At 44.0% G+C, this 24,407-nt stretch overlaps 1 protein-coding gene across 7 annotated transcripts in view; it reads left to right on the top strand.

Annotated features, from left to right (window-relative positions):
- POLR3C (RNA polymerase III subunit C) overlaps positions 1-24,407 on the top strand; it is a 685,095-nt gene that overhangs the window by 277,762 nt on the left and 382,926 nt on the right. For all 7 annotated transcript variants that reach the window (XM_069652779.1, XM_069652773.1, XM_069652781.1 and 4 more), the window contains one exon: positions 20,466-20,651. In XM_069652779.1, coding sequence (XP_069508880.1) covers positions 20,466-20,651 — 186 coding nt within the window. The remainder of the gene's footprint in view (positions 1-20,465; positions 20,652-24,407) is intronic.

The raw sequence follows: 24,407 nt of genomic DNA on the forward strand, positions 1-24,407 counted from the left end.
TACTAACAACACTTGATGTTGTTTCACTGTACACGTCAATAAGACATAGCAATGGTCTGAAAGCTTGTGAATACTTTTTGCATACACGTTCCTTGAATTATCTTCAACATTCGCAGATGATTCTAGAGATGATTTCACTTTGTCTTACTAATTGTTTTCTTTTTGACAGACAGTACTACATGCAGCTCCAGGGGACTGCTATGGGTTCCACCTTTGCCCCTTCCTATGCAAATTTGTTTATGGGTTGGTGGGAAAAGTTTGTAGTCTGGCATCCCGAAAATAATCATCACACATCCAAAATTGCCCTTTGGTTGAGGTACATTGATGATTTGTTTGTTATTTGGGATGGGACCAGTGCAGATTGGTTGGATTTTGTTAACGTTCTGAATACCAATGATTTGAATTTACAGTTCACCGAGAGCCACAGCAAGACTTCTATTACATACTTGGACATTCTTGTCACTATGGCTCAAGGTGCACTCACCACCAGTCTTTATAGAAAACCCACAAGCTCTAATATCCCACTGCATGCCATGAGCAATCATCCTACCGCCCTTAAATGGAGCATCCCCTATGGTGAGTTTGTTAGAATACGTAGAAACTGTTCAAAGATCGAAACTTTCGACTATGAATGTGCCTATATGGCTAACAAATTCAAACAACAGGGATACCCCAAGAAAATTCTCGAGAGGGCCTTTATGAAAGCGAGAAGCATGGACCGTTCTCAACTATTGTTGGCTGATTCTGTCGACCATACCAGGGCTAACACTAATGAAACACGACTCATTTTGACATTTGGAGCTAAAGCACATCACATTCGAAAAGTGATGCAGCGTCATTGGCACATCCTTAAATCTGATGAACATTTGAAAACAATTCTAGGTGACCATATTAACATCACGTTTAGGAAGTCTACCTCATTTAAGGACACATTGGTTCCGAGCTTTATGAGGCCAATTACCAATGCAGTGACCAATGGCTGGCTGAATACTAAATCTAATGGCTTCAGTAAGTGTTCCAAATGTAAAGCATGTACATATGCGGTCAACAAGACCCATTATATTCATCCTATCTTGGGTAACAACATCAAGATCGCATCTAGAATTACCTGCGACACAGATTATGTGGTCTATGTCTTGAGTTGCCCTTGTAATATGTGGTATGTCGGCAGTACAAAAGGTAAACTTAAGTTGAGAATTCTCCAGCATATTCGAGCCATCAAAAACATTGATTCTAATTATCCTATGGCTTTACATTTTCAGTCCCATCATGACAGTAAAATGGAAGGTTTTTCCTTCTTTGGGATTCATACAGTGCTCAAGTCACCCAGAGGTGGTAACAGAGAGTTACTGCTGAGGCAATTGGAGACAAAGTCCATTTTGGACCTTGAGACCAAGAAACCTAGAGGTCATAACCTTGACGAAGAGTTGTATACTTTTTTAGGGATCTAATAGGTATGCAATTTTCTGTTTACCCAGGCTCAACAATGGTTGAAGGCTGGGTGTTCAAATATGTATTCTGTATGACCTCTCTAACATCTATTAAGGTTTCATAAGGTTTTCTCCAACCTGAGAATATTAGCAATGCTTTTCTATTGTTTTACAGTTTTTTCACAGTTTTTATGATAGGTTTTTTACAGGTTGCGATTTCATGTACTAATGTTCGCTCGTTTTGCACATTATTCTTAACATGTATCTTTGTAGGGCTGATTTACACTTTATTATTTGGGTATTTTAGATGATTATATTGTGGCACACTATGAAGGAGGGACTCTATGCTTTTTCTAGGTCTTATAATCTTGTCTCGCCTCTAATATCTTTATATAGGGGTTTGGAATATACATTCCTTGCATTCTGGTTTTTTATTATAGATTTTAACGTTTTTTTTTTTTAAATGTATTATCTTACTATGGCTGTAATACTACCTAGGGGGACGGGAGGTCGGCCTCAATAATTGAGGTTTTTTAAGGGATGTTGCACTTGGCACTTTTCTTGTGGATATATTTGTAGAATTTTCTCCGGCCATCCATGGTGGCTTGTTTCGTAGGGCCTATAAGTCTGTTGCTTGACTTGAGGGAGTATGATAGTTTTTAATCATTGGAACTTTGTTATTTTGGATGTTTAGTGATATTTCTAAATATATATTTTAAATAGACGTTTTGTTTCATACTGTATACTCCTGGTCTATTGAGTTTGATAACTATAGCCATCATGGACACAGAGCACTGTGCATAGGATTTTTGCTGTTGAGATTTTCAGTCTTATTCCACTTCTTTTCATAATTTCTTTCCCCTTTCCCTTTTTAGTACCTTTTACTTTTTACTCTCCCTTATTTTTCTTTTCTTTTCTTCTTTCCCATGCCATGTATTCATGCTGCTATGCACTTTGCACTTTAACGGTAACTCTTGCACTAAGCACTTTATTCTGTCCATGTATACAGCCATTATTGATCTGCATTTTCCTGTTTTTTAATATTCCATTTTATGTATTATGAACTACCTGAGTGTGTATATATATATATATATATGTATATATATATTGTGAGACTATTGACTATGAGATTTTTTGCATTTTAGCAAATGTTTGAACCTAGCTCTCTTCTTTTCAATTCGTGGGACTAATTTTTGAGACGAAATGACTTTGCCGAGTATGCCAACTTTAACGACATAGGTTTTCTTTAATGGCCCATCACAAGGGGTTTTCATTTGATAGCGACATTTGCTACCGGCTGAGGTTTTATCCTCTGTATGTTCGTATTTTACACGCACTGTATATGTTAAGTTTTCCGTCTCTTTTTTTAGTTCCCACTTTAATTGAATACTGCGGCTGTGCAGGCTACTTGCCAGTTTGAAATTGGTGACTGCTGACCGTTAATATACAGTGTACTTTATTCTATTTATTTGATGGTACATTAATGCACATGCTGTTATTTGCACATTCCAATATGGCCGCCTAGTGAATTATTTATTGTATCAACGTGTGTCTAGGTCCTCTCTATGCATTGTTACCATAGAGTTCGAGCAATGCTTAAATGAGTCCTCCTTCTATGTTCTCCCTACTTACGTGATCAAGCGGTTGGAGGACCGCGAAACGCGTCGTTGTGCTCTTCAGGTCCTCCTCTCTGATGCACTTTTGATTAAATAAAGGACATTTGGTGCTGTTTTTGCCGTCTGAGCCCTTCATTTTGCTGACGACTGGATTTTCCTGATTCAGCTGCTTTGTGGAGTGCAATCCATTGGTTTTGCCCTACTATGGGCTGAGCTTTTCGTTTGGAAATATATATATATATATATATATATATATATATATATATATAATACAACTTTTAAGATCACTTTAGTAGCTGTGAGACAGGCATGGTATCGAGAGACAGACTCAAAGGTAACAGTTTCAAAACCTGTATTTAATAAAGTTCCGGAGTTGGTGCAGTGGTCGGAGTGTCCCTACTGACCTTCCCTGCTCCCCACAAACCCCATCACCACACCCCCTCCCATTCACAATACAAACCCCCAGACACATGCATCCGCTGTTTAAGGGAACATTCAGCTTCTTCCTTACACTTTTATTTTAAAATTAAACCATTACGGAACAGTTTCTTTTTTTTTAAATAAAAGTATAGGAACAGTAAAACATAATTTGAAAATGTAGAGGAGCATCGCTCCCGCCCACTTCGACCACTTGGTTGGTGTAATACCTAACTGTCCCTAACTCTAAAGGGATTGTTACCTCATCTGATGTTTCTAAGGGCCGTTGATGTCTGAAAGTCCAAAACCAAAATCAGTGTGTGTCTAAACCTATGCTTGCCATCACTCTTTATATATACACATTGGGTGGTCCTGTCCTCCAAATATTTGGTGCTGCAAACAATTTAAGGCAGTAAATGATTCAACCTTCCTAGGTATCCCATGTAAAGGTGCAAAGATCCCAAACATGAGGTGAGAACACAACCATTAGCAATTTTAGGTTTTTATAGTAGCCTTTGTTTTATTTCTTAAGTGGCTTTTTCTTATAGATTTTGTAAAAACAAACATTCTGTTAAAATCAAATGTTTAAGTAAAGAGGAAAGCATATAAAGGCATGGAAAAACACAGTAACGCACCAAGACTTTAACATTTGCATGAATCAGTCAAAAACTGGTTTAGAACTGTGTTGTGCAACCACAAGAAGAGGTTGACAGTTTTCGAATACAACTTTACACAAATCTACATATATAGTGTGCAAAAACTTATTATGTTTTAGAAAGAATGAGTTGGAGGTGTATACACTATTATTTCATATTAAACACAACCTCCTAGTACCAATGCTGTAGAGTCTTGTATTTAGACTCAGATTCTTTGCATATGATACTCTGTTCAAATGTTTTACACTTCTGTGTTGAAGTGATTCAAAAGTGATAATGGCCAACCAAGGCTGGTCCACGAAGAGTGCCCTCACTCTTTGACAAAATATGCACAGGGATCTTCTTTAAGAAAAATCGTGGTTAAAAAGGAAATGTAAACCACAGCTGGTTTCAGATAGTCTTACCAATAGGTATAGTTCTGCCAGTCCAAAATAGTTCAACTCAAAAGGGTTGCCCTTGGAACCTTCCACGTAGGGCTCTTGCCGTAAGTCTATAGACTTCACAATGGCTCTGAGCCTCTTGGGGTTCCCTTCCCCAAGCTTTGATTCTTCCAGTTCCGAACAAAAAGATACAGTTCCTGTAGAGCCTCTCAGGGTTCCCTTCCCAAGCCTAGGCCCTCTGGTTTCACACAAAAGTTCATCTTGTTAAGATTCACCTTTTTAAGACACAGTTCTTTCCATGGGGTAATGTCAGAGACTTTTGAAAATGCTGGGCTCTGGCCCCTCCCCTGCACGACCACTCTGACTCATGACCCCTCTCTTTGTACCCGGTTTCTTCCTTTTGGGCACCTTTGCCTCTTGTGATCTTTTCCACTCTGGCTGTGTTTCTCTTTCACCTTTCTTTCCTTTTATGATGCACATATGCACCCTTATCTCTTCTTTGCTGTGCCTCTTGCACACTCCTCTTGACTTGCTCGTGCCCCTGGCCCATTCTGATCTTTGGTCGTGCATCCTTGCACCTTCCTTTCTTTGTATCGTGCCTCTTACACTTTCCCTTTTCAGCCTTTGGGTCTTTTGTAGCCCCTTTTCCTGCTTTCGGATGGCTCACACCCTTTTCTTTACTTTCTCTCACTTTGTAATACACTTTCTCAATCTGTCGGATCACTTGCACCCTTCTCTCCTGTTTCGGGCCGTTCGCACCCACGCTTTGCTTTATTTCACTTGTTTTCCTGCTTTTGGGTGCTTGCACCCTCACATTACTGACTTTCGCTTTGCGCCCTTGCGCACTCTGCTTTTTTCCTTGCTTTCTTTTCCTTTCCACTTACCACTTTACTTTCTGCATTCAAGCCTGCGCTCCCACTCCAGCCATCTTTGCGCGTCTGATTTCCTCTCATTCATCTAGTGAGACTCACCCAGACAGCGTGGTGCCGGAGAGCAGCTCCCCGGGATACAGGGCGTGAGGTCAGGGTCCTCACCACCTGCCCCTCAGACACTCATGGGACCCACACTTTCCCAGGGGAACGAGCACTGGCCTGGCCACGACCAATAAGCAGCACCTTGCACTCATCCGGTTTCACAGAGAAACCGCTCCTCTACCACGCTGCGACCCCTCTGGTACACAGGGCCAGTGTCTAGGCGTTCTGTTCTCCTCCGGTCCTTCCATGATTCTCGCGTTGCTGTCTTCATGTTCCAACAAGCAATCCCAGCTCGACCGTACTTCTTGGCAGAATCACACCTTTGATGCCGGAAGTAATTTTCAAGTGGAGTCAGGTGTAAATGGTTTAGGTTGATTGCCTGACCATGCCTGACACTATCATTGGAACAATCTACTGGTGAACTATAGTAGTAGGCCTCTCTCTGCCTTCCTATGTTAACATTAGGGGACATCTTTATTGCTTTCTGTCGCCTTTTCCTCATCCCAGTATATGTTGGAAATGTTGAGGGGGGAAATGGGGTGTGATTGGAAATACCCCCTTAAATCAGAGGGAGAGTGGGTTGGTGTATAATTGGGAAAGGGGGAATACCGTGTTTTAATTTAGCTTTTTCTCAATTCAGAAGGACAGGGTTTGCAATAAGACTGTGTGTGACCTTTTGGCTTGGTAAATACCCCAGGGAAACCCATGTTGGTCTGTTGGGTTAACACTCCCTCATAATGTGTGATAGAATGAGCCCTGCGGCTACATGAGTGTCAATAGCCTACAAAGAGGGAAGGTAGGTGTTCCCTAGGGGGTTGGAAATATTGCGTCTGGCCTGACTGCTTCTCTCTCCAGTCACCTGTGACCCTCCACCAAGTTGATCTTCCCTCGCCTGCTCCTCCTCCCCCCGAGGGTCAGCATCCAAAAGCGATGGCGCTTCCCTGGCCACCTGAATGGACGATCCCGGGGGATTAGGTGGGAGAATACCTTCAGACGTTGAGCAGCTAGCTCCACCCAAGAGGCCATCTTCATATTCTAACCAAACGTCGTGCTGAGGGGTCCCCTGAAGCCATTTCTCCTGAGAGAAACTTATCATCTAGAGAACATTCTACAGAGTTTCTTTGCTTGAACTTCTCCTGAAAGATAAGTTTGGTGTCCATAGCCATGGTGGGAAAGGGCAAGGCAATCCTTGTTCAAGGCATGCCAAACATGTGGCATCATCCAAAAATCTCTATGAATGGGATAAGCACACTGAGTGCATTTACTGCCTGTACCCAAACCACATACAAGAGGATTGTGAGATGTGTGCTACCTTTAGCACAAAAACCTTTAAAGACAGAACGAGGAGATTAGAATGTTGGTTGAATGAGGGTAAATACCACCCTTCTGAGGCCAAGTTCTCAAGTGGTGTGGTGCTACCAAGGCTTACAAAGTGCATCCCCCAAAAAGGGACTGGTCTGAATAAAAATTACCTTCCTACTTTAAAAAGAGTAAAGGGGGAAAAATCAAGTAAGTCTGTCCAATCGTCATCGACAGCATCCCCAGCGACGAAACCACTGTAAACGAGCAACGGGAAGAAACCACTGTTGAAAGTGGTTGTCACAACTACTATAGCATAGATGACAACTCCATCAATGACGATAGTCAGATCCTCGTTGACGACTAAACCGCCGCGAACCCAATCAACCATAATGGGGTAGGACTTTGTTGATGACAGCTTCATCCACTAAGACCCCGACAACAGCAACGAAAACCTAGTCGATGACAACGTGTGCGCCAACAACAGCAACTCCATCTCCGACTCTACATGGCATAACAGCGACAACTATACGATTATTGATGGAGCCTCCTCATCGACAACCAAAAAAGGTGACCGAAAAAAAAGTCAAGTCAACGATCACTACAAAGAGCAAGATCTCCATGGGCACGATCACGAAAGCAATTTGGCCCATGTCAACACCGTGTCAAAAATCCCAAAAAATGTCCAGAAAGCAGGAAACATCATCTTTAGGTGACAGAGTTTCTGGAGGGCAAGAAAACGCCAAGGAGGCCACTACTGAGGAGCCAAGAGCAAAGGATGCCACACCTCAGCAGCCAATAGTAATACAAATTTCTGTAAAAGCGTTCCAGCCTACTGCAAGGAACTCATGGTGGCAACAGTAAAGACAGACACAAGTGATCACAGTTCAAAGGTGTTTATTAAACTGTATGCATGGGTGAGAAAAACGCCTTATCTAAACCTAGAACTAAAATGGGAGCAAGCTACACGCTACGACCATCAAATAATAAGTTAGTAGCGTCTTGTCAAAAAAAAAAGGGCCTATACTAAAAAACCTATTGCCAATCCTTACTACTAAAAAGAGTGTGGGATATGTTCACGAATAAGTTCAAAATAAGTCAAGATGGTATGGCGGGGTCTCCCTTCCCCACGTTTTTAGCATGGGACAAGACGGCACTCCTGAGCAGAGCACACTCCTGGGCCTCTCCAGCATGAGGTTCACAAGTCTATTTCACGATACCAGAACCGTCAAGTGTCAAGTGTCAAGTCTCTTTCCTCAAAGTCTCTTGCCTTAGAAGGCCTGCTGGATCAAACAACAAACAAACAAAACTTCCTTCGGTGGTCTTGCACCTTTGAGCGATTGCTCTTCGCCCCTAGGACCTCCCTCCGCCAGGCTCGGATCTTCTTTGCAAAACGGGCCTCCCTCGGCCAGGTTCACTATGACCTTTCTTTAACACAGTTTCTCAGTTTCATCTTAAAGCGTGGGTTCCCTTCCCCTAGCTTTCTCTCGGCAATGCATCAGAGACGACTTTCCATTGTACAAGGGATTTGCTGTAACCCTTTTAGGACCACGCTGACATCTCACTCTGCCCTTACCTAGGGCCTTCTGGTGCTTGCAGATTTCATCACACAATGGGGGCTAGCGAGAGTCCTTCGCATGAGCACTCCTGCAGCGCCTGACCATTCTGCAGCTGGCCCTTGTCTGGGCTTTTCCCAAAAGTTCAAACACAATCACAAGTTCTTTCCTTGCATTCATATACAACGTGCAACCTTGGGCTCAAAAAAGTTTGGTTTGCTATTTGCTTCCTCCGACTCACTGACTGTGTTGAACCCGTTGACTTGTCTTGCTTTTGGAGTCAAGGATGGTACCATGGTAGCCAGCGTGCCTCCCCACCTGTTTTATCAATGCAGGAGGCCCTGTGCATCGTTGACATCTGTTCCTCTGCACAACTGCTCTGACTTCCGGTCTTATGATTTCCCTTTGGGAGGCTTTGCGGGTCCGAGTTGAAAAGGACAAGGGCAGTTCCCCCTTCGTCGTCCCTCTAGGTCTCGCCGCCTTTCTCCTCCATTTGAACTGCTGGTTCGGTACAGCTGTGTCCTCGTGCATTCGGCCTTGCCCATAGTGTGCTCTCGTTCTCCGCCTTTTATCCCTGTGAGGAAGGTAAAGGGGGCTGTCGGGTGTGCATGGTTATTGTCAATTACCTGACTCTGCCTGGCCCATGTGTTGGGACATATCAGGTAAACGGCTCTGGTGTTAGTCTGTTGACTGTTAGATGTAAGAAAGTGTTTGTTTCGGAAAAGGAGGCGGCGTTAGAGCTTCTAAATGTCCTGCAGGGTACGATGGGGAAAATGTGTTACAATTAAGGGGATACCACGTCTCGCCCATTGGTGTCCCGCTTCCACTCCCTGAAGACCCCCCATCAAGTTGATCCTCCCCCAGGAACTGGATCCAATAGCGATGGATGGGTCCTGGCCACCTGGATGACATATCTCTGGGGAATAGCGGGTGAGACACCTTCAGGTTTCTCATACTACCAAGACTAGTAAGGACCAACAACAACCTACTAAAGAAACGAAGACCCCAACCACAGGTAGGGAGTCAACCTCCATCTCACCAGTATCCTCCCTGATAGCGGAACAAATCCTGGAGCACCATATAGTCTGAGTTTGAGCAGGATTATTCACCCCAAATCTCAGAGGAGGGTTATTCAAGCCCTCCGTCTCAACAAAGGAAACCAGAACACTGGCCAGTGCCAATGCACTCACCTTTGTTTCCTACACCAGGTTTACCAAGCTGCAGGCACCCACCGTGCCCACACTTCCTCAGCCGCAAGCCTTCAACCCGGAGGTGTTAATGTCCCTCCAGATGTTAGCCTTGCTGCCTTTGCTAGTGGAGCAACTAGACAAAAGCCTACCTTCCATGCAAGAACAACCGGATACCTGAAACGAAAATCTTCCGGGTCCTTCAGAGAGTTACCCGATTCCCTGTCATGAAAAGAAAAGAGAGCACTGAGAGAGGAATTGGAACACAGAGGTGGCACATCGCCTAGGTGAAATAGCTCTCCTCCCACGCAGTCGCCTATCAGGCCATTAACCCCTTAGTACAGGGCGACATCAAGAAGCCCATTAAGAAGATTAACCTAATCTTCGCCAAGGCCAGCTGGTTCTCCATGTCACGAGCAAGAGGAAGGGGAACTACAAACAGACACGGATGACAACCATCCGCATACAGACACTACAACCACCCATTCTCCACCCCAGGATGACTGGGACGAAGGAGATACAGGGGTGGATCTAGTGCTGGATGAGCGTAGTAAACAGTCCCCCCCCACCCTGACAAAGTAGGAGCATTTCATACCATCATGCAGAAAGTGTGTGAAGAATTCGGTCTACTAGCATTAGAACAGAAAAAGATTGCTTTCTTTTTGTTATAATGCGCAAAAGAAGGAAGACCGTCATGTCAACACCTATAATAGATCATGTGTGGGAAAAAGGTTTACAGCTCATGAAAAAAACGTTTTCTGAACCAGCGCTGAAAGGAAGACTGGAAAAGAAATTCAAGGCAGCTGACGTATCTCCTAAATGCTTAACCTCTCAACCCAATCCTGAGTCCATAGTTTTGCCCGCTGCGGGGCGAAAGTGAAACAGCCAAGGGTTGAAATATGGATGCCTTTGGGAAAAAGATCTTGGCTACAGGGGCCGAAACAGTCAAAGCAGCACATTCCCTGGCAATAATAACCAGGTACGACTTGGAAATGTGGAATAGGATGTCTCTGCTGTTAGAACATCTCCCAGATGACAAACTCAAACGCAAGGGAGAAGAGGCATCGAATCATGCCATCAAAATTGCCGTAGATCTGGCAGAAACTGGGTTTAAACAGAATGGCAATGGAGTGATTTTAAGAAGACATGCCTGATTAAAATGCACTGACTTAAGACAAGATATGCAGGCAAAGGCAAAGGTCATATACATGCCGTTGAGGGCGACTGACTTTTTGGCCTGAAAATTGATGATGCCTTAAAGACAATTGAAACAGACTCGGCCACAGCAAGGTCTTTAACCTCCCTCCAGGCAAGGCACACTTTGCGATCCTTTTGGGGAACTCAACAACTTCTGGCAGGGGAAACAGATCCTACCACCAGAGGGGAATCTTCCTACTCTCAAGGTTATTCCCAAGCATCCAAGAAGTCATATCCATACAAGCAAAAAAACTACAAGACGGCAGCAAGAAGACACAAAGATCCAACCACCCCAAAAGGGAGACAATGGCTTGCAAGCCCCCACAGAGACTCAACAAACACAAATGTGAGGCAATCTGCAGTACCACCTGCCGGAATGGAAGCAAATTACTATAGACATGGGTCATAGATATGATCCTAAAAGGTAATGTGTTGATCTATGATATGATATGATGAGGCATTTATGCGCGCCTGTACGCAAGTGTTTCTAGGCGCCACAAGACAAGGGAGGGAAGACATAGGGAGGACAAGACAAACAATCCTACTAGGCCTTGTGTCATTCCGATCGTGCAAGTGCGACAATAGAAGTGCAGGTGGAAGGAGAGGGGAAAGTGCAAGGGAGAGGAAACGGGGCGTACAGCATGGCTTTGAGAAAATGCAACCAGGGCAGCGCCGCTCTGGGTAAGTGCAAGGAGGCAGGGGGCTGTAGAGGTTACAGTTACAGCCCCTAAGTGTGCAGTAGGCCAGGAGGCAGTGCAAAGGAAGACTTGTCATGGGGGGGGGGGCTGGTACCCAATGAGGCTCGGACAGAACCAAGCAACCAGTCGGCGCAGTAGACAGGTAAGTTAGCAAGGGAGTGAGAGAGAGAGAAGGCAGAGGAGAAATGTGGGAGTCTTGAGCTGCTTCTGGAACTTCAGGTCATCCCGCTCAAGTCTGAGAGGGGCAGGTTGCCGTTCCAGAGGGAGGCACCTGCAAAGGAGAGAGATCTACCCCCACTCTCTACCTGGAGAAACGTCTGTCCCTCGGAGAGTTGGAGGTAGCTGGGCGAAGGGCTTGAGAAGGAAGGCATTTCAGAAGAGCGAGTTGGATGTAGTGCGGCCCCCGGCCCCAGAGAGCCTTGTGAACGATGCATAGGGTCTTGAACTTGATCCTTGCAGCCATCGGGAGCCAGTGTAGAGATTTCAGGGCTGGAGAGATACGGTCCCTGGTCTTGAGGCCAAGGATAAGTCTCACAGTCCTGTTCTGGATTAGTCGCAGTGGGCGAAGAGTAGAGGTAGGCAGATTGAGAAAGGTGTTGCAGTAGTCCAGCCTGGAGAGAACCAGGGCTCTGGAGACGGTGAGCTTCTAGGGGAAAGTGAGAAAAGGTAGAATACCTCTGAGGTTGTGCAGCTGGATGTGGGCCTTTTTGGCAAGGTCTTTGATGTGAGGAGAGAGGGAGTTGAAGATGACACCAAGGTTTTTTGCCTCACAGGAAGGCGAGGGTAGAGGGCCCAAGGAGGGCGGCCAGAGTGAGAGAGTGCAAGCGGGAGCAGGGGTTCCAATGAGAGGGAGCTCCATCTTACTGGCATTAAGGCAAAGATTGTTGTAGGTGCACCAATCCTGAATCGCGGATGGACAGTCAGGAATGAGTGATAGAGGGAGGAGAGGAGGCTGAGGGAAGCTTGAAAGAGTGGTGAGTGAAAGTTGGAAGAGAAGGTGGAGATCAGGTGGGCCTAAGGGGCCAGATAGACATTGAAGAGCCAGGTTGAGAGGATAGAGCCTCGCAGGACACCACATGTGGAGAGAGAGGTGTTGGAGAGAAATTACCCAAGTTGGAGTTCAGCAAACCACCTCTTCGAGCTCCAACAAGTCTGCAAAAACCACCACGCTTACAAGTCCTACGAAACGAAGTGCAAAAAATGCTCTACAAGCAGGCCATAGAAAAAGTTCTAAGAAAACAACGAGCCAAAGGGACGTACTCCAGATTCTTTATGGTACAAAAACCAGACAAATCATTGAGACCAATCCTGGACCTGAGAGGCCACAAAAAGTCCATAAACAAGCGAAAATGCAAAATGGTGACCCTGGCCGACGTCATAAAAGCAGTGCAGGAAGGAGATTTTTATAACATCACTAGATCTCAAAGATGCATATTTCCACATCCCTATTCACAAGGCTCAAATGAGGTTTCGAAGATTTGTCATAGGAAACAACCATTATCAGTCCAAAGTGCTACCATTGGGGCTATTCTCAGCACCCAGGACATTCACGAAATACCTGGCCCCTGTGGATGTTTCCCTAAGGAGGGAGTGGTATCACATATACCCCTACCTCGATCACTGGCTGATTAGGGCACTCTCGGAGTTGGAGGCACAAATCGTTGTCCAACGTTTTATACATATCCTCTCACACCTCGGCTTCGCAATTAACTCTGACAAATCCTACTTCAAGCCTTCCAACACGTTGGAATTCTTGGGGACACAATTCGACACATTCCGACACCTTCAAGGACTGTTCCGTCCCCCCCCCCCCAAAAAAGACGCTCTCAATTCTCGGTCTCCGGAACAAATTCTACCCAGGATACCACGTGTCAGTACAAACATGCATGCAACTATTGGGGACAATGTTCTCCTGTATCCCGCTAATTCCGCAGAACAGGTGGTCTGCCAAAAATGTCTGGATGACCGATGGTCACAAACAAGCATGTCATGGAACGACAAATTGGTCGTAACATCTCAGTTAGCACACCAACTACAATGGTGGACAGATCCCCCTCGCATCACACCATCCATCGACTTGCCCCCAACATCGGAAAACAAGAAGTTTACGCAAATCGCCAGCAGGTATCCACTGAAAGGATCTCTGGGGGACGCATTCATGCTATCGTGGGAAGGAATTTACATACACGTTTCAGCTGATACCAGTGATAAGCATAGTCCTACAAACGATCACGATTTACAAATGCAAGATCTTAGTAGCACTTGCATGGCAGAGACCACCCTGGTTCTCAGACCTCATTCATCTGTATCAAGACCATCCAGTTCCCCTAGGGGAGGATCCAAACCTGCTCTCGATGTGCAACCTGTAACTTCTGCACCATGAACCAGGGTTCTTCAACTTAAAGGCCTGGCTCCTGACCTTGTAGAATTTGGCCATTCCCCGATTTCACAAGATTGCAGACATTCTGACTGCAACTCGGGTAGACTCTACAAACTGGTCATACGGATATATGTGGGACTGCTTTTGCAGGTGGTGTGTCCAACAACTCGATCCCCCAATTTAGCCCCTCAGGACCTCCTGCCATATTTGCTAAAACTAGCCAAAGATGGGCTGTCGCACTCATTCATCAAGGTACACCTAGAAGCAATTTTTAAGATTTAATAGACGAGAGGAGGAAGCCCCTCTCTACAGGGCATGGCTGGTCAAAACATTTATGAGGGGTCTTTTCCTACCCTCCGCAAAAGAAAATGCCTCAACAATGGAGCCTGAATACCGTCCTCACAGCACTAATGAAAGCACCATTTAAGTTCATGGCTACCACTGAAATTAAATGTATCTTGGAAGACAGCTTTCCTGATGGCATTGTCCATCATGCCTCCATACCTCCATTTTGATACAGAGTAGTTTTAAAGGCAAATCCAAGCTTAATTCCTTGGGTACTCTCTGAGTTCCACCTCCAATCGGAGATAATCTTACCAGTTTTCTTGGCAAAACCAGTTAATATGACAGAACAAGCTCTGCACTCACTAGACCTTCGAAGAGCTTTAAAATGTTGCCTTGACAGAACTAAAGGTGTTCATAGTTTTAGGGCCCCCTAACAGGGCTCAATCCATTTCCAAACATGGCATCGCCTGATGGGTGACCTCAGCGATCACCAGGGTGCATACACAGTCGAACAGGCCCCTACAGGGTCCTATAAGAGTGCATTCTACAAGAGCAATAGGATAATCAGTGGCATTGTGGGCACTGGTCCCACTGCCTGACATCTGCTGAGCGGCCACATGGACACAACCGCACACCATTGTGAAGCACTACTGCATGGAGGGTCAAAGTGAATCATAGACAAGAGTCGGGAGAGCAGTGCTGCAAGGCCGATTTCAATAAGGTATGCCTTTCTCCCTTGCCGCCTCCTGTTCATTTACTGACAACTGCTTTGTACTTGACTTGATTCAAGGCATGAGAATGCATGAAAGATCCAATGCTGGAAAACAGGAGTTACAGGTAAGGAAAATACTTCTTGTTTGCTCAGTTAACAGTTCTTCATACTAGCTTGTTGTTGCCTGTTTCCCAAGGCTCTCTTGGATTTCCCTCGGCTCCCTCCCAGACTTTTAACAACTCCCATAACCTGCTACTCGTGTCGGGAGGTTTCACCGGTTCTGCCTAGGATCGTGTGACGATCAATAGTTTCTTCTCTTGTTGGGTGCTCATTTTGCCCCTGTACTGGCGGTTGTTCTGATGTTGGTAATGGACTCGACTGTCCCTTCCATACGGATCACTCAGCCACCTCCAATCTGGATGCTTGTCAAGCCCACCGATGTGGCTTTGCGAAAGGCCAGGGTTAGCGGTCTCGGTGCAGTTGCTGGACCGCATGGTCCACCCACTACAGGTCACGTGACTACAACCCAATTGACGTCCTTCTGTTGGTCCGGTTCCTGGCCAACATGTTTTAGGCTTTCCAGGCATCTCACAAATACCATACATTTGTTTCGCCGGAGTGTTGTGCCAATTCTACTCTCACTCTGCCTTAGTCTCGCCCATGGACTACCATGTTTCACTTCTTTAACATTCAGCATTCTGCCTCCGTGCGGGACGCTATCTCCACTTTCTGATTCCACTACTGCCAACACCTAGTTGGCCTGCGAGGAGTTGTTGTGCATTCTCTTGAACCACATCATCCACGTCTGTCCCTCAAGCCTCTCAATTCTTTCTTCTGCTTATACCTTCGGCTTGACCGCAATAGCGCTCTCCAATTCTATCTTCCTCTCCATCTCTCTCTCTGTCTTGATCTCTCTTCCTTCATCATTGTTTCTGGCATGTTGATATAACCAGGTTCTCTCTGGCATAACATCAGTTCCATTGACAACAGCTAGTTGAGCGTTTTTCCCGCTTGACTGTAGCGTTCCCTAGTCTCTGTACTTTTCACATTAAGGTTGCCTGACCCGTTAATTGATGTTTACGGTTGTATTGTATAATGCTGCAAGTTTGGTTTGTATTGTTTTATTTTGAAAATAAAATTTTTAAAAAAAAAAAAAAAAAGGTTGCCTGACCCAGTACAATAACACATGGTTTCTGACATAAGTCTAGGAAAAAGCAGTTTGGGCGATGCTACCACCTTATGGGGTTGGGTGTTAAAGGGCAGTGTCCCCGATTTGCATCTTTGTCGCCAGGAGGGGAGTTTCTCTCCATTATTATTATAATTGGTTTTTTAAAACGCACTTAATAACCAAAGAGTTTTCTAAGCGTGGACCTAGGAGTCGAACCTGTGTTGCTCTGCGACATCTTGCTTTCAAGACAAGAGCTTTGCCACTGAGCTATACTACCCGTGCCTAGGTCCTCCCGCATATTACCACGCCTAGGGGGACTATTGGTCAGTGGCTGCACCTTCCTAGTATCATGGAAAGGGTCCTCCTGAAGGATCATCACAATGTCTAATACATGAGGCAAGGCTGGAAACTAGGGTCTGCATACACACATGCAGGCCCTCCCTGCTGCCACCATCCACCTCAGGAGCAAAACTGACTCTGGATGGCTCCCTGGCTGGATTCCTACCCCAGCTTAGAGGGGTTCCTGGTCCCTCTTGTTAAGGCCAGGTTACTGGCCTTGCCACAATATACACAGACATGTTATTCCCTCCAATTTCCAACAAACACAATATTATATTGTTTACACACTACGTCATACACTTGAATGGCAAAGGATTAGCCAGAAAAGGGATGGATGTTGTTTCCAGTATGATGTGAAGAAAATTGAATACTTCTGCAGCTCTAACCAATATGCCAGGAAGAACTTGAAACTACTGTTTAGCTAATATTGTGATAGCAATGAGATCATCATTTAAGTCCCAACAGGCCATGAATTGCAGCATGGTGGTGGACATTGAGGAATTGGGCAGACATTGAAAGAAAGATATATAAACAGCAGCAGAGAATCCAGATTCTTGTTAAAGAATGGGGACAATATGTGTATTCTAAGAAAAATTGAATTTTATTTAAAGTTTTATTTGGTTAAATTTATTTTAACCTATTTGTTTCTGTAATGCTCCATATTGAAGTGTTTTGGCGAGTGAGAAGAATGGCATGGACTCTGAGGACATGATACACGCTATTCTATTAAGGTGACGCTATAAGGCCTAACTTTCCCATTACTATGGGTGTTCCCTACCTAGGTTACTAACTAAGGTGCTTGTTAGTCAGTCATGAAACGTCCAAAGAAATGTGTTTGCTGTCCGAAAATGACCCTAACTGACCTTACCACTATGAAAACTAACTTGGGGCAGGAGAATGACTCCTTCTCCTGAGGGCACAACGTCCTTTAATCGACAGTCGTTGTCTCGATGGGTCTTTTACGAAAAAATGTTAACGATAAAACTCATAGAAATATATAGGGTGGGGGGTCTGGAATAGTTAAAAATGACAATAGGAGATGGGTTTTGGTGAGTTTTTCTCATTTACAAATATTAGTTAAAAAACCCATCGAAATAACGATGAAATGACATAGACCCTTCCTGAGGGTACTTCTAGTACCAGTCTGTATGCTTCTCTTTAAGAAATGTTCCACAAGTAGTCTCTCGTGACTTATTGAATCAGTCTCTTTAGTTCTTAAAATGGGTTTTTGAGTTGTCTCTCTTCTTTCGGAACCCCTTATGGGGATTTCTTATAAGATCTATATTCTTGTTGTTCTCAATATATACTTTATATACTTTTATCACTGTGGTAGGCTTTCACTCCTGGGGAATTATAGTTTAGCCTGTTTTGGTCTCCTTGACTGTGTGTGACTCAATTGTCTATTTCCTCTGAACTCTGGCTTATACCTTTCTTTCTCTTTGGCATTATATTCTTGTACCAAAAATCGAGTTACTTTCCCCTCTTCCGATGGTATTATTATCCACTGTTCTGCTTTTCAATACTTCGTTCTCTTGTATTACAACATTGTGAGTTCATTTCTTTCCAGATAGGCGCCCTGTTCCTCTGGGACCTTCTCTCGGGGCATAGACCGCTGTCGCCTTCTCTACGCTGGTGTTTCTCTCCTCGAGTTCTCTGGTTTCCTCGCGTTGTCCCGATGCTTAAATGCGTGTCCAGACACACTGTGACTCGTTCTTGGTGGTGGTATCGGTGACGTTTTGTGAACCACCTGTCCACCACAGATTCTCCTTCATGGTCTCGTCACCACCTTCTCCTGGGCTCTGGCGTCACGCTCTGTGATATTGAGCGAGTTTGAAACTCGTGGGCTTCATAGTTTCTGTCCTGTCCAGGTGGTACGCCACATGGAGGCTTCCCAGGCCTATGTATGCATTCCTCTCTCTTCTCTTTCCGAGTGCACATTCATCAACGTACTTGTCTCAGTGGATTGGATATATTGATTTAAATGGACATGTTCCTTTTCCATAATAGAATGGCATCTATTAAGTGTTTCTTCCTCCTTTTCTTGGTATTTCACAGTTTCTGGTATTTTTGAGCGTCCCGTGTAGGCCACAGTATGTACAGCTTTAGGGAGTTCCTCATGGGAACGGGAGTCCTTGTCCCCTGGGGACTTGGGGGTCGGGAGTGATGTTTCTCTCAGTGAGGTCCACTTGCCTCTACCCCTATTGCAGATGGGGCTCACCGCCCTAGCCCCACAGGGGGACTCCCCCTTGGGGAGAAGGGATGAATTCCTTCTATTTGTCAGTGTGTATTGTTTGGAATAAAACATTGAAAACCTTTAAAAAATAACTTAACAACCTACTTGTAGCTCAACCATCATTCCCTTTTTAAGACATAAAATAACAAAAATATAAACAAAAATACTGTATTTAAAGACCAACTATTGTAATTCTCACAAATAATGACATGAACAACAAATTTGCAATGATCAGAGAAAAAGAGAGCGTATGAAAATGTCAATCTGGAGAAATAAATTGTGCACTTTGAAAAAAACATCCAGCGCTGTGCTTGAAAATTCGTGTAATATACTAGGTTACTTGTTGCAGCAGCAGGAAAACAATAAAGCACTACCCTTAAATTCAAAGCAGAACATTAAAGTTGAATAATCATTTATGGCATCCAAAGTCTTAAAAATAAAGTATCAAATGCAAGGTTTAATAAAAGTATAAAAAAGTGGTTCTGTTGCCATAGCATGTTATTGTTGAATGCATCTCATTGTTGTAGTACCATTTAGTATTGGTAGTATTGAGCGCCATAAAAATGTTACTTTGAAGAACAGCATTATATGCATGAAATGTATTGTAAACGTCCATACCCTGCCCAACTTCACTGAGTATCTATCCATTTGTTCTCACCTTGCCTCAATTGTAAGACGTTGTTGCTCTCTCTAGGTTATTGTTGAATGTACAGCTACATAATATCACAAATCGGTGACCTTCAGTGCTGCAACAATGGGTGCAGGTCTCGGTGCGCCATACTGGCGTATGTGGGATTGTACTACGGTCCCCAGGTGCCCCTGCTCGTATGTGCCTGCATGACGCCACGTTTACAGTGTGCACTCAATGGTCACAGAGGACGCGGAAGAATCCTGCGAACTTGCTTTTAGGAAAGATTTTCCCTTTGCAACTTTCCCACCATCGTTTCCTTTGAAACCCCATATATATATATTTTTTGCTCTGTTTTTTTTATCCTGTCTTGACCTTTTAAAGTGAAGTAAAGCCTTCAGCTTCACTTCCCTTGCCTTTTGCTCACATGTTATGGGGAAACTGGGCAGTCCTTCGGGCTATCAGTACTGGGAAACTTTCTTTGCCTTTGGCATACCTGTATTTTTATATTACACGCAGCATGTTACAGTACAGTGGGGATACTTTTGTATCCCCCTATCTTTTTACACATAAGATTTTTGGATACGTTTATATGTGCCTAAAGACAAGCTTGTAGCAGCAGTTACATATTTACTGTTTGTGCATTATTTTTGATGTGCATATTCGCTTTTACTGCGTATGCCTACTAAACGTGGCTAGTGCTCTAAAATGGCAGTGCAACAAGATTTTCGCTTGTTCTTTGGCCAAATGGAGTTTGGCCTTCTTTCTGCCTTCTCGGGTCAGTCAACACCTTATATGGTCATGCACTTGCCGGGGAAAGCTGCTGCTTTTACAGGCTGGTGAGCCTGTGTGTGTGGCCAAGGAAGGGGTATGGGAATGTCTAGTACCAATCCACAGAAATGTCAAAGTCTGCTTCTGGGGTAGATGTGAAACCAGTAGTTGTCCCTGATTGGACAACTACTGGCTGTTTGAATGGCGCAGATCCTTACCTTTGGTGGACTTGGACTTGCTTCCAGCTCAGATTTTGGATTAAAGGAGGTTTCTCCAATTCGAACCTTGCTTATTTTGATGATTTGGGTGGAGGATCAAAAGAGTTCTCAAAATGTAAGTCTGCTAAAATATTTTACAAAAATGTATGCCTGTTTAGCTCAGTGTTATAGAATTAGAACATCTTTACCTTTTTCACTTTGTCTACTCACGTTTACCTGCAAATATAACCAGCACAATGCATGTAATCATGTGTCCCATTTTAATTAACAGTTACATGCATAATGGATCATGTGTTTTGTGCTTACCAACTTTTTTTGCAGATGGGAAGACTATGGACTACAGTGATGTCTCAAACACTTTTGTACGCTTGGTGGACACTCACTTTGTTCAGCGATGCCCGCAGACCCCAGAGGTGGAAGAAGGATCGCAGGGCCCTCCTCCACCGGCCCCCACATTGGTCGTCAACGACAAAGACATGTACACTGTTCCAAAGCTAAGCATGATAGGTAAGGGTGTACAGCCATGCCAAAAACTGCATGAAACAATAGGTACTGATCCCATCAGACTATTTTGCAGATGAGATAGTTTGCCTATTCCTTCTACATTTATTAACGTCACCTTTTTAGTAAGTCAGTTAGAATTCATATCAAATATTAAAAGCGGTGGCATGGCATCAAAAGCGATTTCTCTGAAAATGAATCTGTAGTGAAATGTACTTAGAATTCTATGGAAGACGCAGTACTATCTTGCTGCCCAACATGGTGCAGGACTTCCATTCAGTTCGACAATGAACCCTTGAATCTTCCATAGACGTATAAGTCTATCAATAGGATGCCAACCATGGTGCAGCACTCAAACCTATTTTTGGAAACCGTTTAGTTACCAAGGATTTCCTTGGCGATTGTGTCTATTAAGGAACAGCCTACGTAATACATGAATAACTTTGGTATTAATTAACAATACGGAATAAGATCTCCAATTCGAATGGAATTTCGCTACAAACTCGCTTTCGGAGAAGTCGCTTTTGCTGCCATGCCATCCCTTTTTTATTTTTACTAAGTTTTGCCAGCATTATTTTGTGTGCTGGGGCGAAGGCAGTTTAGCAGACTAATTCTGATTTAAATTGCTTTTCATTCATATCTCTATTAAGAGGCGAAGCTCCTTAGTGCTCAAAACCTAATTGCTCATTTTTAGTTATATCAATTATGTATTGTAAAGTAATAAAGAACTAGCTGTATCTGGCTCTGTCTGTTGCTCTCTGTTTCTATATTTGCCTCTATTTCTCTCTCGTTCACTAGGTTTCTCCCTCTCTCACCCAATCTCTCTATTGTAGTGATGATAAGAAAGTTACACATCTTGCAAAGCACATTATCAAAATCTATAATCACTGTTTTAAGTATTTTCTGACACAAGGTTATCATTCCAAGTTGGTCAGTCTGGTGCACAGTTTTGTTACTCTTTTGGAATAACTCTGAGAAAGAAGGGGATTATGGCACCAATGAGGATCCCACATTGGTGTTGCATAAAATCAAAGGGCATGTTGGGAACATGAGAACGACCACAGATCTTTATAGTTTATGAATATGTCTGAGATAAATGGGGTTTGTCCTTAAATCCCCAAGTACATAATACACACTGGGCCTGATGTTCATTTCCTTTTTTACAATGCCCACGCTAACACTGAATTCTTTGTAACCCTGCGCAATATATACTGATTTGGACAACCTCAAGATTTGAATATGAAGATGCAATGGCATGCAACATCTGACACTCCTTTGAGATCCAAGAGCTGTCCACCTTCTCTTTTTCTGAGATGTTTTATCCCCCCTTGCAAAACTTTATAAGAGGACGGCTTTGAGAGGGAAAACGAAGTCTCAGGGTAATGATGGCTGTCCACATACTCAGTCCACAATGCACAGATATCTTTCGTTTTTTATAATTGGTTATTTATAACGTGCTTAATACCCCGAGGGTTCTCAGCGCGGACCTGGGGATCGAACCTGTGTTGCTCTGCGACCAAGGTGAGCACGTTGCAGCTGAGCTATCCTCCCAAGATATGTTAGTGGACATTTGTATAGCTCCTACTGCAATTATTATAGCCTCAAAGCACTGTGCAGTGAATGAGCCATCAGCAGACCATTGAGTGCAAATCGGAAAACACTGATTTAGGTGACTGGTCATTTACTAGCAGAGATGACTAGTTTAAAGACGTTCTGCAAACCACGCAATGCAGATAGTTCAAACTCCAAGATTATTGCTATGTCACAGACTATGTGGCAGTTGTAACACATTTTTCACAGGGCTCTGCTGTATTCTGTGGGACTCCGCAACAGAAGTGAATTTTCTCCAAAATAGACTTTCAGAGTAGAGAAATCGTGATACGTGCGGCTTGTGGCCCTGGGAATCCTTTGAATGAAAATAGTTGGGAACGGTTGTATGTTAGAAATGCAAATGTACCATGTTTGAAACTCACTGAAAAATGAACAATATCCACCTTTATGGTAAGAGTTTTTTTTATTGCACCAGTCCACCATTGTAGTAGCCTGAAAGCACCTAGGCTTGTCTATTTGTGCAAAATGTTTGAGGACACCAAGTACTGTCTTTGGCTACACAGTGGTTAGGTCTTTAAGCCTTCCACAACGCTATGGTGCCATTCGGAGCATGGGCATGTTGAAAAACCATGCCCAACAAAACAGGAGGGCATAGCCCTTTAACTTAAACTCTAGGCCCCTAAAGGACCACACATGACTAGGTTCTGTAGATAGGAAAGCTGGAAGGAAAGATGGGCATTTTTAAATGAGGGTGGGTTTCGACTGATGGCTCCTCTGGGAACAAAGCCCTGATCGGGTTTCCTGGAGGTTTTTGTGGCCTGTTGGACATTCTATAGATATGGTTATAGTGGTGTGAAACAGGCTGCCTCTTATGCTCGGCTCTGTAAGGAACTCATGGTGGCAACAGTAAAGACAGACGCAAGTGATCACAGTTCAGGGGTGTTTCTTGATATTTTTAATGGGTGAGATAAACGCCTAATCTAAACCTAAATCTAAGATGGGAGCAAGCTACGACCATCAAATAATAATAAGGAACTCCTAGGGGCAAATAAAAAGGGCCTATACCAAACATACATATTGGTAATCCTTCTCCTAAGTTACAAAAAGAGTGTGGGACAATGTTCATCACAAAATGGTAAATCAGGATGGTATGGCTGGGTCTCCCTTCCCCACATGTTTAACACAGGACAAGGTGGGGCTTCTGAGCACAGCGCACTCCTGGGCCTCTCCAGCACGGGGCTCCCAATTCAAGTTCAACGATATCAGAACCTTCAGTGCCAAGCCTCTTCTTTGCAAAGTCTCTTGCCTTAGAAGGCCAGATGTATCAAAACAACAAACAAAAGTTCCTTCCATAATCTTGTACCTTGGGCGATTGCTCTATGCCCCTTGGATCTCCCTCTGCCGGGCTCGGATCCTTCTTGCAACTTGGGCCTCTCTCCGTCGGGTTCACTATGGCATTTCAAATGACGCTTGCAACATCCCGCTGCGGACAACCCTCAGCTGGGTCCACTCTTGTCTACACAGTGTTCACAAGTGTATTACTCTTCACCCAACTCACAGATATCCCTCACACCGGGTTTTACTCTTGCCAAATATACAGTTCACTTTACGTTCTCACAATGCAGGATTTACTTCCCTTAGCTTTCTCTTGGCAATGGGTCAGAGACTTTCAAGTGTACAAGGGATTTGACGTGACCCTTGTTTGTTTGTTTATTTCTTTGTATGGCACACCCGACCCGAAGGTATCTGTGCGCCTTTACATGGCAAGTTACCGGCATACTTTCAATTTAGTTACAGCATTTACAAACAATGGAGTGACAGTAGTAATTGCAGAAAATAGGTTGGAATCACAATTAGCACATATGCAAAAATGAATATACATATATACAAAATGAGATGGGTGACTTCGTAATCAACTTGTAGATCAAACATACAGAGGGTTAGTGTAGTTTTCTAGTATGTTCTGATATATGCAGGACAAGGGCTGGCCCTGGGTATCATTGTTGATGAGCCAGTTTATGATATTGCGTCTAAATATATAGAAGGGTTGGTCTGCTCTCAGAGAAATGGGTAATGCTTTCCAGGCCTGGGCTGCCATGACCGGGAAGCTGGTTCCCTCTGCCTTTTTTAGCTTGAATCTGGGTACAACTAGAAGTGCTGAGTTGATGGTCCTAGTGGGGGGGGTTGAGGAGTGTTTGTTAATTCTCTCAG

The sequence above is a fragment of the Ambystoma mexicanum genome, chromosome 1p (genome assembly GCF_040938575.1).
Source record: "Ambystoma mexicanum isolate Mex_15411 chromosome 1p, UKY_AmexF1_1, whole genome shotgun sequence".
NCBI classification, from domain to species: domain Eukaryota; kingdom Metazoa; phylum Chordata; class Amphibia; order Caudata; family Ambystomatidae; genus Ambystoma; species Ambystoma mexicanum.